The following is a 16,216-nucleotide window of genomic DNA, read 5'->3' as shown; positions in this document are numbered from 1 at the left end:
GCAAACATCACACATTTATAAATCAGATGATTATTCTAATTTCCATGGATGCCTGGACCAGATCACACCCCGGGCTTATTCTGCAAATTGAAAAATAAAGGAAAACCTCTGTTTGCCAGAACCTATAGCAACCAGACCCCAGGCTGAGGCAGCGTCTGACCATCAGGGCTGTGTTTGAGGGGCTGCTTTCTAGGGCCGAGCCTTCTCTGTCCCACAGCCTGCAGCTCTGTTGCCCCAGATCTCAGCCCCCCGGAGCTCTCTGGTCTCCTCCCAGCGAGCCTTCTGCTGGCCTCCTTGGGCTCTCACCTCTGCCTATCGCCTTACTCCCTCATCCATCCGTTCCCACGGGGGACCTCGTCATTACTCACGGCTCTTTGAGAATGTTACTAAGTGTCTGTCACGTGCTAAATGCTTCATGTACTTTCCGGAGATCAGATGCGACAAGTGAGGTCCCCAGGGTGGTGTCCGTCACCAGAGGCCTTGAATGGTGTCAGGTAGAAGAGTTGTGGCCGCAGCACGAGGCTTTCCTTTATTGGATGTACTGATTGCCTATTGTGTAACGAACGAGCCCAAAACTTAGCCTCTTGAAGCAACGATCAATATTTATTATCTCACATGGTTTCTGTGGTTAGGGAATTGGGAACAACTTGGCTGGGTAGCTCTGCTTGGGGGTCTCTCAGGAGGCTGCAGTCATCTGAAGACTTGACCAGGGCGGAAGATCCACTTCCAAGATGGCGCACTCACATGGCTGGCCAGTTGGTGCTGGCTGTCGGCAGGAGGCCTCAGTGTTTCACCTCCTTACGGCCTCTCCTTAGGGATGCTTAAGGGTCCGTACTGCATGATGGCTGCTTTGTCCTGGAGTGATTGATCCCAGAGAGCGTGAGGTAGAAACAGTGATGCCTCTTATGACCTCACCTCAGAAATCACACACCACCAACATCCTACTTGTTAGAAGTGAGTCAGTCACTTGTTCTGGCCCACATTCAAGGCAAGAGGAATTAAACTTCATCTCTGGAGGGAGGTGTGTCAGAGAATTTGTAGACGTTTGAAAACCACCATGCTGGGCCTCTGGAACCCCTTCCTCAGAGCTCAGCACATGGTAGGGACTCAGTAAGTGCTGTTGCCTTAACCACAGGGGCCCTCAGACCAACCACAGGGTGAAGAGCAGCCTTAATAATACTTTGCAATGTGGCTGGATTTCTGCTTCATTCAATTACATTCTACTGTCCCCGGAAATGAGTTGGGATTTGGGTTGGGAAGAGGGCTGTCCCACCTCCGAAAGTGGGACTGGCATCCATAGGGAAGGCTCACTTTCCCCTCGCCTTCAGCTGCACATAGCTGGAGCCAATGGATACCTGCGGGCAGCCGAGCTCCTCCTGGACCATGGAGTGCGCGTGGACGTGAAGGACTGGGATGGCTGGGAGCCCCTGCACGCGGCTGCCTTCTGGGGACAGGTAACTGTCAGCTTGGGGCTGTGAGGGAGGGCACGCAGGACCCACCTGCTGTCCTTTGGGCTGGCAGTTGGTTCACAAGACCCACTTAAGGTGTTGACTACAACTAGTTTGTGGGATAGGAAAAGACCTAGAGAGTTTACGAAAACATTTAATAAGTTGTGTCCTAAGAAGATAATCAAATTTACAATTAGAAAATTCCTCACATTTCTGATTTGCGTCATTTCTCCCTTTATTTCCCAGATATAAAACTCTGACTGCAGCTTTTGCAGTCTCTCCTTAGATACCTGGCAGCTCTAGATTTACCGCAGACTCCTTCTTTTATCCCGTGGCATGGCCCAGGCATGTTGGAGGAGATGTCAAGCCCACTGTGTTGCCAGGATCCCTGGCTCCATGGTTCAGAGCCTTCCCTGGGAACCAGCTTTGCCCCATCATTCTTTATGTCAGATCCTCTCTCTACCTCTTAGGCTTTTTGACCCCCAGGGAGAACGTGGACTTCTTTCTGTGTTTCAGATGCAGATGGCAGAGCTATTGGTATCCCATGGGGCCAGTCTCAGTGCTAGGACATCCATGGACGAGATGCCAATAGGTAAGTCCAGCATACAACCCAGTACACTTAGGTACTCATCAATTATTTGGTGGATAGTGGGATAATTGGGTAAATATAGAGTTGGCTGGATGGTGGATTGGTGTGTGGAAGGGTAGAAGAATGAATGAATAAATTAATGAAGAGTAGATTAATGTACAGATGGATGGATGGTTAGATAAATGTATGGATGAGTGGTTGGATGGATGGATGGATGGATGGAGGATGGATGATGGATGGATGGATGGAGGATGGATGATGGATGGATGGATGGATGGATGATGGAGGATGGATGGATGGATGGAGGATGGATGGATGGATGGATGGATGGAGGATGAATGATGGATGATGGATGGATGGATGGATGATGGATGAATGATGGAGGATGGATGGATGGAGGGCAGATGATGGATGGATGGGTGGGTAGGGGATGGATCTATGGGTGGATGGCTAGGTCAGAGAGTAGGTGGATAGATGAATGAAGGGATTGGGTGGATTGAGTGGATTGAGTGGGTAGATATATCCAATTTGAGATATATATAAGTTTTGGCTTGGGCTGCATAGACTACCTGCTTGTTTCTCTTGATACTTCTTATATCACTGGAGAGTTGATGACTCCTTTTGGAAACTACTGAAGGTGGATGGATCTTTTGATCATAGCTGAGAACCTTAGGAGCTGTGATTGTATGGGCCCTGGGTTTCTTGTTCTTGTCCTCTAAGGATTGGGGTGTAGCCCAGGAAGTGAGGCCAGCCTTGTTTACTCCCCTCCCTGGATGCCCCCAAAAGATGCTGGGAGTTTTCAGTGCATTGGGGTGGCAGCCCCTGTGGTCTGGAGGGCCGTTGGGGGCCACGGGTCCCTGCACGGCTCCCCACAACAGCCTCCTCTACCCCTTCAGACCTGTGTGAGGAGGAGGAGTTCAAAGTCCTGCTGTTGGAGCTAAAACACAAGCATGACGTCATCATGAAGTCACAGCTGAGACACAAGTCCTCCTTGAGCCGGAGAACGTCCAGCGCGGGGAGCCGTGGGTGAGTCAGGGCAGGCCGGCCGCGGTCCCCGGGGGGTGCCCCTGCCTGCGGCGCTTGGGCGCAGCCCTCCAGCACCTCCTCTCTCCCCTCAGGAAGGTGGTGCGTCGAGCCAGCCTGTCGGACAGGACCAACCTGTACAGGAAAGAGTATGAGGGAGAGGCCATCCTGTGGCAGCAGCGGAGCGCGGCAGAGGATCCCCGGACCGCCACCTACAACGGGGACATCCGGGAGACCAGGACGGACCAAGAGAATAAGGACCCAGTGAGTGGCCTCGCGCCCTGCCTCAGTGTCGGCTGATGTCTGGGGAGGAGGACAGGGCCCCGGCCTGGTCCTGGCCTCTTCCTGTCAGAGCCTTCGGAGGGAGGGCAGCGGGGGTGGCGCCCGTACACCAGTGGGGTCCCCTTTGGTGCTGTGGCTCCTGAGCTTAGAGGTGGCCCCGGGGGCGTGAGAGTCCGAGCTGGGAGCTTTGGCACCCAGCAGGGTCCCATCACAGACAGGAAGCACCTGCCGCATGCCGGCTTGTGCGCCTGCAACTCTGGTTCTGGGCTCCCCAGAAGGAGGCTCAGTACAGCGGCCACCTGGGCGCTAAGGGCACTAGAACTTTTTGGGGGGAACAGAGCTAGATGTTAAGAATTGTGTTTACAGAGCACGTCTGGTTGGAGGAGATATTTGGAAAAACTGAGTTGGGTACTGGTCGGAGCTCTAAGAAGCCCGCTCCATGCGTAGCCAGTGGTCTGGCCTTGAACTGCTTTCTTTTTTTTTCTTTCTTTCTTCCTTCCTTCCTTCCTTCCTTCCTTCCTTCCTTCCTTCCTTCCTTCCTTCCTTCCTTCCTTTCTTTCTTTCTTTCTTTCTTTTTTTTTTTTTTTTTTAAAGATTTTTATTTATTTATTTGACAGAGATAGAGACAGCCAGCGAGAGAGGGAACACAAGCAGGGGGAGTGGGAGAGGAAGAGGCAGGCTTCCAGCGGAGGTCCTAAAGTGGGGCTCAATCCCAGAACGCTGGGATCACGCCCTGAGCCGAAGGCAGACGCTTAACGACTGCGCCACTCAAGCGCCCCCTTAAACTGCTTTCTTAAGTGGATGCCATGTTGATTTTCTAGAACCCCTGGATCACACGACCACAAACTCGGTGGCTCAGAACCGTAGAAATCTATTCTCTCACAGTTCTGGAGGCCAGAAGTCTAAAAATCAAAGGGTGAACAGGGTTGGTTTCTTCTGGGGGCTCCAAAAGGCAATCCGTTGCATGCCTCTCTCCTAGCTTCCGGTGGCTCAGGCATCCCCCGGCTTTTCTCACAGGGCTCCAGTGTCTGCCTCCCTCGCCACATGGCCTTCTTCCTTGTGTGTGTCTGTGTCTCTGTTTCCCAATCGCAGCCCTGGCTGGGGACAGAGAGGGCAGCGCAGAGGCTTTGTTCTGCCTAGTGCCTCGGGGCGAGGAGAAAGGAGCTGCAGACCAAAATTAAATCACATTTATTCACCTTTCCTTTGTGAGTTGAACTTACCTACAGTACCCAAATCTTTTTTTTTTAATTATTATTATTTTTTTTAATGATTTTTTATTATATTATGTTAGTCACCATACAGTACATCCCCGGTTTCCGATGTAAGGCTCGATGATTCATTAGTTGTGTATAACACCCAGTGCACCATGCAATACGTGCCCTCCTTACTACCCATCACCGGTCTATCCCATTCCCCCACCCCCTCCCCTCTGAGGCCCTCAGTTTGTTTCTCATAGTCCATAGTCTCTCATGTTTCATTCCCCCTTCTGATTACCCCCCCTTTCTTTATCCCTTTCTTCCCCTACCGATCATCCTAGTTCTTATGTCCCATAGATGAGAGAAATCATATGATAGTTGTCTTTCTCTGCTTGACTTATTTCACTTAGCATTATCTCCTCCAGTGCCGTCCATGTTGCAGCAAATGTTGAGAACTCGTTCTTTCTGATAGCTGAGTAATAGTACCCAAATCTTAAACGGGTTTTTCAGTGAACTTTTATAAACGTATACCCTTAGGTGAATGGGTAGAGCATTTCCATCACCCCAGAAAGCTCCCAGATTCTCTTTCAGTGGTCCTCCCACCTTAAAAGTAGCCACTGTTTACCTTGGAGCACAAAAGATGAGTTTTGCGGCCACAGCTGCATAGAATCGGCCCAGGCGGTCTGTGGTCTTCTGTGTCTGACTTCCTTCGTGACCATGAGATCCGTCCCTGTGCAGGCATACGGCAGTAGTTCATTCTTTTTCCTTGCTCTGGAGAGTTCTGTTGTTTAAATATGCTACAATGTATGTGTCCGTTCTCCTGTTGGTGGACACTTGGGTTGTTGCAGGTTTGGGGGTATTTTGAATAAAGACTGCTCAAAACATTTTTTTTTAAAGATTTTATTTATTTATTTGACAGAGAGATATAGACAGTGAGAGAAGGAACACAAGCAGGGGCAGAGGGAGAGGGAGAAGCAGGCCTCCTGCTGAGCAGGGAGCCCCATGTGGGGCTCGATCCCAGGACTCTGGGATCATGACCTGAGCCAAAGGCAGACGCTTAACGACGGAGCCACCCAGGCGCCCCTGCTCAAAACATTCTTACACATGGTTCGTGGTGGGCATAAGCCCTATTTTCTGTAGGATCGTATAGCCAGGAATGCAGAATGAGTCATGGGGAGGCTACTAGATGTACTGCCAAGCCATCTTCCAGAGCGACTGTACCTGTCTGCTCTCCCAGCAGCCCCACTGAGCTCTTCTTGCCAGTCCCTGATGTACTCAGCCCTTTTCATCCGAGCCATCCTGGCGGGCTTGCTGCGGGAGCTCGCATTTTAAATTTGTATCTCCCTGACGGTGGATGATGGGGAACACGTTTTCATGTGCTTATTGGCCGTCTGCCTATCTTCTTTTGTGCAGTGTCTGTTCTTTTGCCCCTTTTTTGTTGGGTTGCTTCTCTTTTCCTTATTGACCTCTGGGAGAGACTGAGATTCTTAAAGAAATCCTCACGGAAGCAGCTCCTCCTCCACACCTGTCCCCGTGTTTGTTCAGATCTCACAGACCTAGGACTCTGCCAGAAGTGCTCGCGGGTGTGGAGCTGCATAAATCATCAGCTCTGCAGGGGAGAGGGCAGGAGGATGTGGCCTGAGTTTGCCCTTAACTCCTACGGTGTCCTCATCAACAACGCTGTGGGTTGTTCGGGAGTTAGGTGAAGGCAAACAAAGGGGCTGTTTTGCAAAGAAAAAGGAATGAGGAGCTCTGGGCTTCGGGCCAGTCACCCAGCCATCCAGCCCCAAGGACAACTGACAAGGTCCAGGGCCCCAGATCCCGGTCCCAGCCTGGCGGAAACCAAGGAGATGGCAGGGCACAGCTACGAAGCCCCGAGCTCCTTCCTTTTGTGACCTACCCCGTGCAAGACTTTAGGTACTGGCAAGGCTGGGAGAGTCTCTAAGGTGGACATTCTCAAAGTGGGGTCCCCGGACCAGCAGGAGCAGCATCGCCTCGAACGTGTTAGAAATGCAAATGCTCTGGCCCCGCCCCAGGTGCACTGAACCCTGCACCATGGGCTCTGGGTTTTACCCGCAATCTGTGTTTTAACTAGCCCCGCAGGGGATTCTGATGCACACAAGAACTTGACAACCGCTCATCTAAGGGAGCGTTTGCTTGGTCTGACCCGCAAGTCAGGTTTCTGCCAAGACTGCTCCCCGTTAGCCCCCAGGGCTGGCTTGTCGGGTTTCTGCCAAGACTGCTCCCCGTTAGCCCCCAGGGCTGGCTTGTCGGGTTTCTGCCAAGACTGCCCCCGGTTAGCCCCCAGGGCTGGCTTGTCGGGTTTCTGCCAAGACTGCCCCCGGTTAGCCCCCAGGGCTGGCTTGTCGGGTTTCTGCCAAGACTGCCCCCGGTTAGCCCCCAGGGCTGGCTTTGGCACCTACTTTCGCAGAACTTACTCCCTGGCACGAGGCTCAGGAGTGATGCAACAGGCCCATCTCTTCCACCAGTGGCTCACAAACTTCCCTGTACCAGAAAATCATCTGCGGAGGTGTTTTTGTTTTTGTTTTTTTAAATTCTGATGTCTAGGTTGCAACCTAATTAAATCTGAATCTTTGGGCTTGGGGCCCAAGCATTGTATTGATGTGTTTAAAAAAAAAATTAATAGACTTGACTTTTCGCAGCAGTTGTAGTTTGTAGCAGACATACATAGAAGTACATACAGTTTCCACACACGCCCTTCGTCACGTCGCCCGGCTTCCACTGGTATTAACACCTTGCTTTAGTGCGGTAGGTCGGTGATCATTGATGAGCCAGTATTGATACATGATCATTAACCAAAGTCCATAGTTTACGTTAGAGTTTACCCTCAGTGTTCGACATTCTGTGGATGTTGACAAGTGTGTGATGTCACATATCCATCATTACAGCTTCATACAGATTACTTCCACTGCCCTAAAAATCCCTGATGCTCCGCCTGGCCCTCCCTCCCCAACCCCCTGGCAACCACTGATCTTTTCCTGGCCCCATGGTTTTGCCTTTTCCAGAGTGTCACAGAATGGGAATCCCACGATGCAGCCTTTTCAAAATGGCCATTGTCCATGTGTTTTTAGCCCCCCCGGTGACTCCAGTGCGCGTCCGAAGCTGAGAACTAGTGTCTTAGATCCGTGCTCATCAGAGCAACATCAGGACTTTGTTAGAAATGCTGGAGTTCGAGTCCCTGCCCAGACCTGGCGATTCAGTGTGTGCTTTTCCACCAGAGCCCCAGGGGTCTCACACGCACTTGGAGTCAGAGAAGTGCTGATGTAGGTAATGAAGAATGGTCTTTTCCAGGACCATTCCGGAAGCAAAGAAAATAGATACAGAAATTCAAGCTGAAAAAAAAATGCCCCAAATGTGGCATCAGTCTGCCTGCATGGCTCAGAGGTGCCATTAAAAACAAAAAGAGCAGACACACAGGCGTGGAAGCTTGCTATGGAAAGTGCCCCTCACCTTACTGTGTCTTAACCTAATTGTATATTTCTTAGAGATCTTTCTAAGAAATGGAGATTCTTGGAATCACGAGTCAGCACAGGAAGATTGCCTTCGTTCTTTTTACCAGATGTGGAACATTCCAGAACAAGTACTTGCCATAATTTCCTTCCTGCCTAATGGTGACTTTCAGGCTTTTCTCCCCTAAGGGAACGTATATCTGTGAAATGAAGTCCTAGAAATGGGCTTCCTGGTGCAAAGTATGCATTCTTCCTTAAAAATGAATTTTGGAGGGGTGGGGGGTGATGGGATACTGTCCTCCAAAGAGATTGTAGCACTTTACGTACCTGCCTGTTTTCCCACACTCTTGTCGACACTGAGTCATAACACATTTTTAAAAATATTTGTCAATGTGATAGGTAAAGATATTTTGTTGCTTTAATTTTTGTGTCATTAATTATGAGTGAGATTGAATATTTTCTCCTGTGTTTATATGCTATAAACATAATAGCATATGTTTAATAATAATAATATCATCATCATCATCATCATCATCATCATCATCATCATCATCATTGCTGTGAACTGCACGTCGGTCTCCTTTGCTGGTTTTTTTCTGTTAGATAGTTGGGCTTTTTAAAATGATCTTTTAGGAGTTGTTTATTTGGGAAATTAGCCCCTTTCCTGTCATGTACGTTGCAGTTTTTTTAATGTGTCTTTTGACTTCATTTTTGGTGAGTTTTACTATGCTTTACATTTGTGTGATACCAGATGTAGCCGTCTTTTAGATTCTAGTTTCTAGTTTTTAGTTTCCAGTTTCTAGTTTAGTTTTTAGTTTCTAGGCAGCGGCTCCTTTTAAAGCTCTTGTTATCCAGGGATTTCTGGGTTAGAATCTCTGCTGTTTGGAGTAGATATTTGCTGGGAATACAGAGGAAAGATTACAAGTGACCAAAAACTCCTTCGGCCTCCCTTCACGTCAGCTTCAGGGTCAAGCAGGCCCTTCGACGTGCAGTCTCCCCAGCCCCCCACCTCCATCATTCCCACCACCCTCCAGTTCTGCACGCACAGAACTTCTCTGTCTCAGTTGTTCTGGCCTAAGTCCCAGGGTTGAGTTTCACGGAATTCATTTCAGTCAAGAACCCGTTGCTGCTGTGAGTCTGGTGACTGGCAAGGCCTGGGTCATGGTCCAGCCCCTGCGGCAAGGATGGGGATCAGTCAGCTCTCCCAAAGCACTTAGATGGGCGAGTCCCCCAAAGCAGAACGCAGGTCCTATCAGCCCAGTTGGGCAAACGGAGGGAGGACAGGTCCCGACAAGAATGCCCTCTGCAGAGATGCAGTGGGGAGTGAGTTCAAATCCTCTAACCGGCTGGTAATGTCGTCCTTCTCCCCCTCAGAACCCGCGGCTGGAGAAGCCCGTGCTGCTCTCTGAGTTCTCTACCAAGATCCCACGGAGTGACATGGATGGGCCTGTTGAGAATGGCCTCCGGGCTCCGGTCAGCACCTACCAGTACGCGCTGTCCAACGGGGACGTCTGGAAAGTGCATGAGGTGCCTGACTACAACATGGCCTACGGCAATCCCGGCGTGGCCGACGCCACCCCTCCCTGGAGTGGCTACAAGGAACAGAGCCCCCAGACGCTTCTGGAGCTGAAGCGGCAGCGGGCGGCAGCCAAGCTGCTCAGCCACCCCTTCCTGAGCACCCACCTGGGCAGCAGCATGGCCAGGACGGGCGAGGGCAGCAGCGAAGGCAAGGCCCCCTTGATCGGAGGCAGAACTTCACCATATAGCAGCAATGGCACCTCGGTCTATTACACGGTCACCAGCGGAGATCCCCCGCTCTTAAAGTTCAAGGCCCCCATGGAGGAGATGGAGGAGAAGGTCCACGGCTGCTGCCGCATCTCCTAGTCTCTGGGTGACGGAGAAGGGAGAGCTTCGGGGAAGGGTCTCTGGAGTCCAGGCCCGCCCGGCAGCCCTGGCTAGGGAGACATCAGAGGGCAGCTTGCGGGGAGGTGGGCTCTGCTTTCCAGGGGAATGCTGACCCCACCTCTCCCCCAACGGCCCATAGCATCGCCACTTCCCACGGTTCCGCTTCCTGCTGCATTGTCTGCCATCAGAAACAAGGCCTGTAGTGGCTTCCTGACTCACCCTGCTGTCAGATTTTGGGAGGGGGGCTGGGATTCCAGTTCTGTTGTCGGTAAAGGCTTCTCTGGATCAGTACTTGCATATCACACACCAGGCGCGCGCGCGTGCACACGCGTGCACACACACACACACACACTCCACCATGTGTAGGAATGACACGGCTGGGCTCATGGGAAGCAGGTGGGACTGATATTTTGTGGGCTCTTCCCAAAAGGATTGAGGCTAAGACTCAGTTTCGTCACCCACTGCCAACGTGGCTTTAGGAGGGAGGGGGGCCTGCTAAGCTGAGGCTCGCAGTCCGACCCGGAGTCACACCGAGGCTTGGGCCACCAGCCACAGCTGGAAGGAGCAAGAAGTCTGCTCTTGGATCAGAGGGAGCTGTGAACCCACATGGGTCCGTGAGATGGGCAGTGGCCTGCTCCCCAGAGCCTTGCGCATGCCGGGAGCCAGCTGTGGGACTGCCCAGAGACTGAGGTCGAGAGCCGGGCTCTTCTATTCCTGGAATAATCCAAACCCATTTTATTTCTGGATGGAAGTATCAAAAATTGGAGGGAAGGGGGAACAAATTCAGTGTGTCCAAAAGTGCATTTGATAAAAGGGTTTTCTTAGGCTGCAGTACTCCAGGTGGGAGATAACAGAGTTTGCTTTCTTGCTTTCTTTCCTGGGTAGTATCATGATCACTAGGTTTTTCTGACTGGTGTTGGAAGCATGGAGCTAAGGGAGGCGCTTGCATTGGAAGGGCTTTCCAGGGAGAAGAGGGAGTTGGTGTTACTAATTTCTGCAAGCATCTCCGGTGGCCGTGACAGAGCCCAGGGCCCTGGGCGATCTCTGGGAATATTCAGGTGGCTTCAGTCCAGCCTCTGTCAGCCAGCCTTCCTCAGCCTGAGCCATCACAGTGAGCAGAGAGGGACTGCTGGGAGCCCCCCACTCCTCCCCAAGTCAATGCTCAGGACCCCCGGCCCAGCTTTGCCTTTTCTGGAGTGCTTGGTGAGACAAGTCTGCCAGGTGGCCCTTGTGAGATCCTGCCAGGCCGAGGAGCTCCCAACCTACTCCCGTGGGAGTGGTGACACCCCAAGGCTGCAAATCCAGGGTGCCCATGGCCAACACCCTGTATTGCATTCAGGAGAGTGGTGGTGGGGCTGGAGTTGGGCCTTCCCACGGCCCAACAGTCTCATAGCCCCAATCTCCCTGATGCTGGGGAGGGGAGACTGAGAAGGGCAGGCCGCCCACCCCCTCTCCACTGCATCTTCTCAAGAGGCCCCTTGAAATTGCTGACCCATGAGTTGGGTACTGTCCGCAGGCTCAGCCAAAACCTGTTGGTGTGCTGATCAGCAGCGGGTTTGTTTCCTGCTCTGCGCGCCTCTTATTTGTCCTAAAACTACCTCCTTAGAGCTCTGAAGGTGTCCCCTCGTCCAGATTCCGGGATTGGGGGACAACTCTGGGTTCCTTCTAATCTTCTTTCTGAGCCTGTGAGAAATCCTCCCTGAGGGGCACCTGGGCCGGGGCAGGGAGGCAGGAGTCTGGGGCTGGAGGAGCCCCCTTGTGCCACAATTCTAGTAATGGGCTCTGCTGTATGTCAGTCCCAGTCCCCACTGGGGCCTCCATGGCCGCATAGCCCAGAGAGGGAGCTGGATCCCAGGGGCCTGGCTGATGCTTTCGCAGGAGCAGGACAACTGGACCAGAGAGCAGAGGGCCCAGTGGGGTCACTGTGCGCCTGGTGGCTCCTGGGTGCAGGGAGGGTCCCAGCACCAGGCCAGCCCCACCCCAACTCCAGGACAGATCCAGTCGAGGGAGGAGGGGCAGCTCAGGAGACTGCAGACGGGTAGGCGTGATGCCTCCCGCGTCCCTGGTATGTGGGGCAGGCTCTGCATCGTGTCAGCCTAGGGCTGGAGCAGGGCAGAGGATGATCCCGAATACACATAACCTCTGGCTTTAAAACAGTGTTCAGACCAGACTGACCCCGAATTCCTCCTGAGCCACCGTAAGCTGCAAGCAGAAGCAGCCTAGGAGGGTCGTGCAGGTTTCCCATCTGTTTGCTCGGGAGCCAGAGACTGAAGGCACTTCCTGCCGACGCTGAGCCCTTCTGGCCATTCCCTCCTTTCCCCATTGCCTCCTGGGCCATCCATCTCCCCTCAGAAGGCCGGGAATCCCAGCTGATTCCCTGACAGGCGCCAACTGCAGACTCATGGGCATTTTAGCTCTCGTTTTCCGTCGGGGTAGGCCATTCCCTATTAGGGCTTCGTGTACCTGGGGAGCTTTCCCTAAGGGTCTCCTTGGTGTTGAGGGACCAGGTGGGGTCAAGGTGACTCATTTATTTGCTCACATAGTTTACTGAGCAGCTGAGACATACCAGGCACTGCGTTAGCTTCTGCGGATAAGGGGGGGGGGGGGGCGGCGAGGAGACCGCGTTTTACAGTTTTCATCCCTTGAGGACCGCAGATAGCAGCAGCCCATTCAGTTCACTTGAGACAGAGTGACCGCATCCTGGTCCTGCTCCAACCTGGTTTCTAGCGCCCGGAATCCCTCGAGTACGAAACCCTTCAGCGGGGAATCTGCTGCCGTGGCCGTCCCTGAATAACATTTGCTATTAAATGCAGATGCTGGATCTTGAGTTCTAGGGAGACACCATTCCAAGTCTGTCTGGAACTTTCAGGGATAGCTGCCTTCAGGCCAGCATCTTTGGGGTATTGTATAACAGCGGTTTGAGGTCAGTATGTAGAAGAACCGAAAGTCTGGAATTTGCTGCCACATGCATCTCAGGTTCTGAAACTCCTTGTCTCTTGCTCATTGTTATGGAGTCCTCCGGCCCCACCAGTGGATCATGGGAGGCAAGAACTTCTCCTTTAGCACCGAAGCCTTTCCCCATGCGTCTGCCTCTCCTCCCAGCGGGTGTGGATCAAGGAACTGGAAGAAAGCTAGCAAGTTTTCTACCAGATGCTCAGCTCCCTCTGAGACCCAGGTCCGGCGGCAGTTTCCGGCCAATGAAAGGAGGCCACTTCCAAAGCATGTGCCATGTGGCTCACTGTGAGCTCTGGCCTTTGCTCCCACCCCGTGCCCCCAAACTACTGAAAATCGGTGGCCATCATCGGATAGTGAGTTCCTGGCAAGAGCTCAGGGAAATTGAATAAACCCTAGACCCAGCTCTACTGAAGAGCTCAGGATATAATTATCCGTCAAATATGCAGCAGCGATTAAACTGCGCTGTACTGTTGGGTCAAGTTCAGTGGGCTTAGGAAGGCTAACCGGGGGGTGTCCCCTGTCCTCCCCCACCACAGTTTGCTGGCTTTGTAATAACAGGAGACCATTTCGGTGATTGGTGTCAGATACCTTTTGATCTTGAGCTCTCTCCCAGTTGCTTTCCGAGAGCACGATACTGGGGCACTTTCCAGAAGGGCAGTTTTTATGAGATACCCGGAAGGACTGTATTTAACTCTTGCTATGGTGGCTTGGGGACAGCCTCCCCCACCCCAGTGCACGTAGGAGCAAAGGGTCATGTGGTCAGTGGTTGACTCTGCCTAAGTGACCCCCTTTGCCAGAAGCTGTAGACCTCTCCTTGACAGGAGACTCTTGTTGGCCAGTTCGCCACAGGGCCTGCTTCCCATGGGCGTTGCGAGCGCCACAGTGCGGGGCCCGGCTCTGCACACTGAGGAAAAGTCTGCAGGCCCCCAGCCCTCCGCAATAATTCACCAGACCAGAAGCCACTGATGTACAGAGAACATTTAAGAAAAATGTATTTTATGTGAAAAAAAAGTTAAAACTCTGTATACTGTATCAGCAGCTTTGTGTAAAAATGGCAATCAAGAGAGTCTAATATATTTAAAACTTTTTTAAAAAAAAAATCCTTGCGGATCTTTGATATTGTATCGGAGTAACTTCCAGATAGCTCCTTGCCATGTGGCAGTGGTGGGCCTCGATCCAAGACCGTGGCTCAACCACGACCCAAAGGGGCATGCCCCTGGAGTTGCTTCCAGCTGCCAAGGCCTGTGACAGAATTCACTGTTGAGAGTTTTTAATTAAGATTATTAAATTCCTTTTAATAACACCGGCTAGTGTGGCTGTGGTCATTTCTGTGAGCTCACTTGAATCATGCTGATTTGAATTCACAAAGGGGTGATCCCTGGGACAGAGGGCAGGGGAGGGCTCCTGGTCCCTGTCCCCACCACAGAGGGCTCTCCTGGGAGGCCCCTAAAGCAGAGGGAGCTCGGAGGGCTCAGACATGGAGCCGATGTCTTTCTAGACTGGGGGTGGTGAAACCCGAGGAATTCAAGAAAAGAAGGGTGGTTGGGAATGACCTTCGCTTCGTCAAATGTTCCCTTTGGAATAACATGGAGCGTGCGCGTGCGCGCAGGCGCGCGCACACACACACGCATTCAATATCCAATATATATATTGGAGCAGAAACACATGGATGGAAGGCAACCCCACTTAGGCTTGAAAAACTTCACGGATAGGCTGGGGGTGGGGAGAGGATGGGAAGAATAGAGGTATCTTTGCAGCAATGGGCATTCATCAATTTTAAATGTTTACTGGTTTCCAAATAATAATGGTACCCTTTCACGTTTATGAAGAAGCACTTTACAGTTATACATGTGTTTTCCCCTTTACACAAAGAAAATGTGGCCTGAAAACGGACTCTTGGATTCAGTGCTGTGCTGGAGCTCCTGGTGATCTTGACAAGAGGTTTTGGCTGAGCAGTGGAGGCATAGCCTGTTTGGACCAGTTCAAGATGGAATGGGAGGAAAACTAGAGACCTACTGGTTTTGGGTCTTATGTTATAAAAATAAGCAGAAAAATGGAGAGGAAGCTCTAGGGGAATGTAAGGTCAAGAGAGGGTGGATCTAATAATGAAAAATATTCCAGCATGTTTGTATGCTCATAGGAATGAACCAGGAAACAAAGGAAACTGGCGATCCGGGAAAGAATTGCTGTAGGGATACAGGTTAGAAGTAGCAGGGCTGGCAGCAAATGCCCAAATGGAAGGCTTGGTGTTAGGCACAGGAACAGTTCTTTGGTAGTAACAGAAGGCCCAGTATGCATACAGAGGTGTAGAGGCGTAGGTATGTGGGGGGAGCATGCGGGAAGCTCTCTCTGACTGCATCTATTTTCTTGGTGAAATAGGAAGCCAATTCTAAGAGTAAGAGATGAAAAGGTAGAATGACTAAGGGAAATGTAGGCTAGAAAGCAACCTTAAGGACCCACTTGAGATGGTGAATTTAAGGCACAGGTTGCGTTTTCTTTTCCCCAACACTCTAAGGTTGCCCAGATGCAGGTGGAAAGTAGGTGGAGAGGGGGGTTTAAGGCTTAGGGTTTCGCCAGGCCAAAAACCTGATGGAGTGAGAAAAGGGAAAGCTACCTGAAGGTGTAATCAGAGGAGTAACGCTTATGATGGGCCAGTATTTTTGAAAGAATTTACGAATTATTTATTTTATTTTTTTATTATAATAATACTTTTTTATTATATTATGTTAGTCACCATACAGTACATCCCTGGTTCTTGATGTAAAGTTCGATGATTGATTAGTTGCTTATAACACCCAGTGCACCATGCAATACGTGCCCTCCCCACCACCCATCACCAGCCTATCCCATTCCCCACCCCCTCCCCTCTGAAGCCCTCAGTTTGTTTCTCAGAGTCCATAGTCTCTCGCTTCATTCCCCCTTCTGATTACCCCCCCTTTCTTAAATTCAGGGGACTAAGGCAACCGGGCTGGTCACACACCTGAGCTCTGAGAGCTCAGGAGCAGCGCGGCCAGCAGGGGGCGCACTAGGATGGCGGGGGCCCGGCTTTCGGACTTCAGCTCGGGCTCGGGGGCCTGCGCCGCCGCCCTGGGCAGCACCGCCATTAGGGCTCCGCACCCACTTCTCTAGCTGACCCTGAACAGTTTGGCTCTCCGCAGGCCCGCAGCGGGAACTACTGATCGGAGAAGGCGTGGCGTCTCCACGCTTGAATTCCACGCTGCGACCCGCGAGGGAGATGAGACTCGGCCGCCGCCGGCAGCCCTCGCGGAGACGCGAGGCGGGGCCGTGCCGCGGGGCAGCCAATGGCAGGTCAGGGGGCGGAGCCGCGGCGGCGTGCTGGGCGCCCGG

General features: G+C 52.0%; 1 protein-coding gene across 4 annotated transcripts in view; it reads left to right on the top strand.

Annotated features, from left to right (window-relative positions):
• The window catches only part of PPP1R16B (protein phosphatase 1 regulatory subunit 16B), a 92,239-nt gene extending 78,068 nt beyond the window's left edge, over nucleotides 1-14,171 (top strand). For 3 of the 4 annotated variants that reach the window (XM_087853582.1, XM_045804614.2, XM_045804615.2), the window contains 5 exons: nucleotides 1,329-1,454; nucleotides 1,965-2,040; nucleotides 2,934-3,063; nucleotides 3,156-3,324; nucleotides 9,383-14,171. In XM_087853582.1, coding sequence (XP_087709708.1) covers nucleotides 1,329-1,454; nucleotides 1,965-2,040; nucleotides 2,934-3,063; nucleotides 3,156-3,324; nucleotides 9,383-9,892 — 1,011 coding nt within the window. In that variant the 3' untranslated portion in view covers nucleotides 9,893-14,171. The remainder of the gene's footprint in view (nucleotides 1-1,328; nucleotides 1,455-1,964; nucleotides 2,041-2,933; nucleotides 3,064-3,155; nucleotides 3,325-9,382) is intronic. The other variant, XM_045804616.2, reaches the window with a different exon arrangement.
• The last annotated feature ends 2,045 nt before the right edge of the window (nucleotides 14,172-16,216 follow it).

Source organism: Ursus americanus, chromosome 22 (genome assembly GCF_024610735.1).
Source record: "Ursus americanus isolate L20-20 chromosome 22, mUrsAme1.1.p, whole genome shotgun sequence".
In the NCBI taxonomy this organism is placed as follows: Eukaryota; Metazoa; Chordata; class Mammalia; order Carnivora; family Ursidae; genus Ursus; species Ursus americanus.
This window is presented reverse-complemented; position numbering and strand designations above follow the sequence as displayed.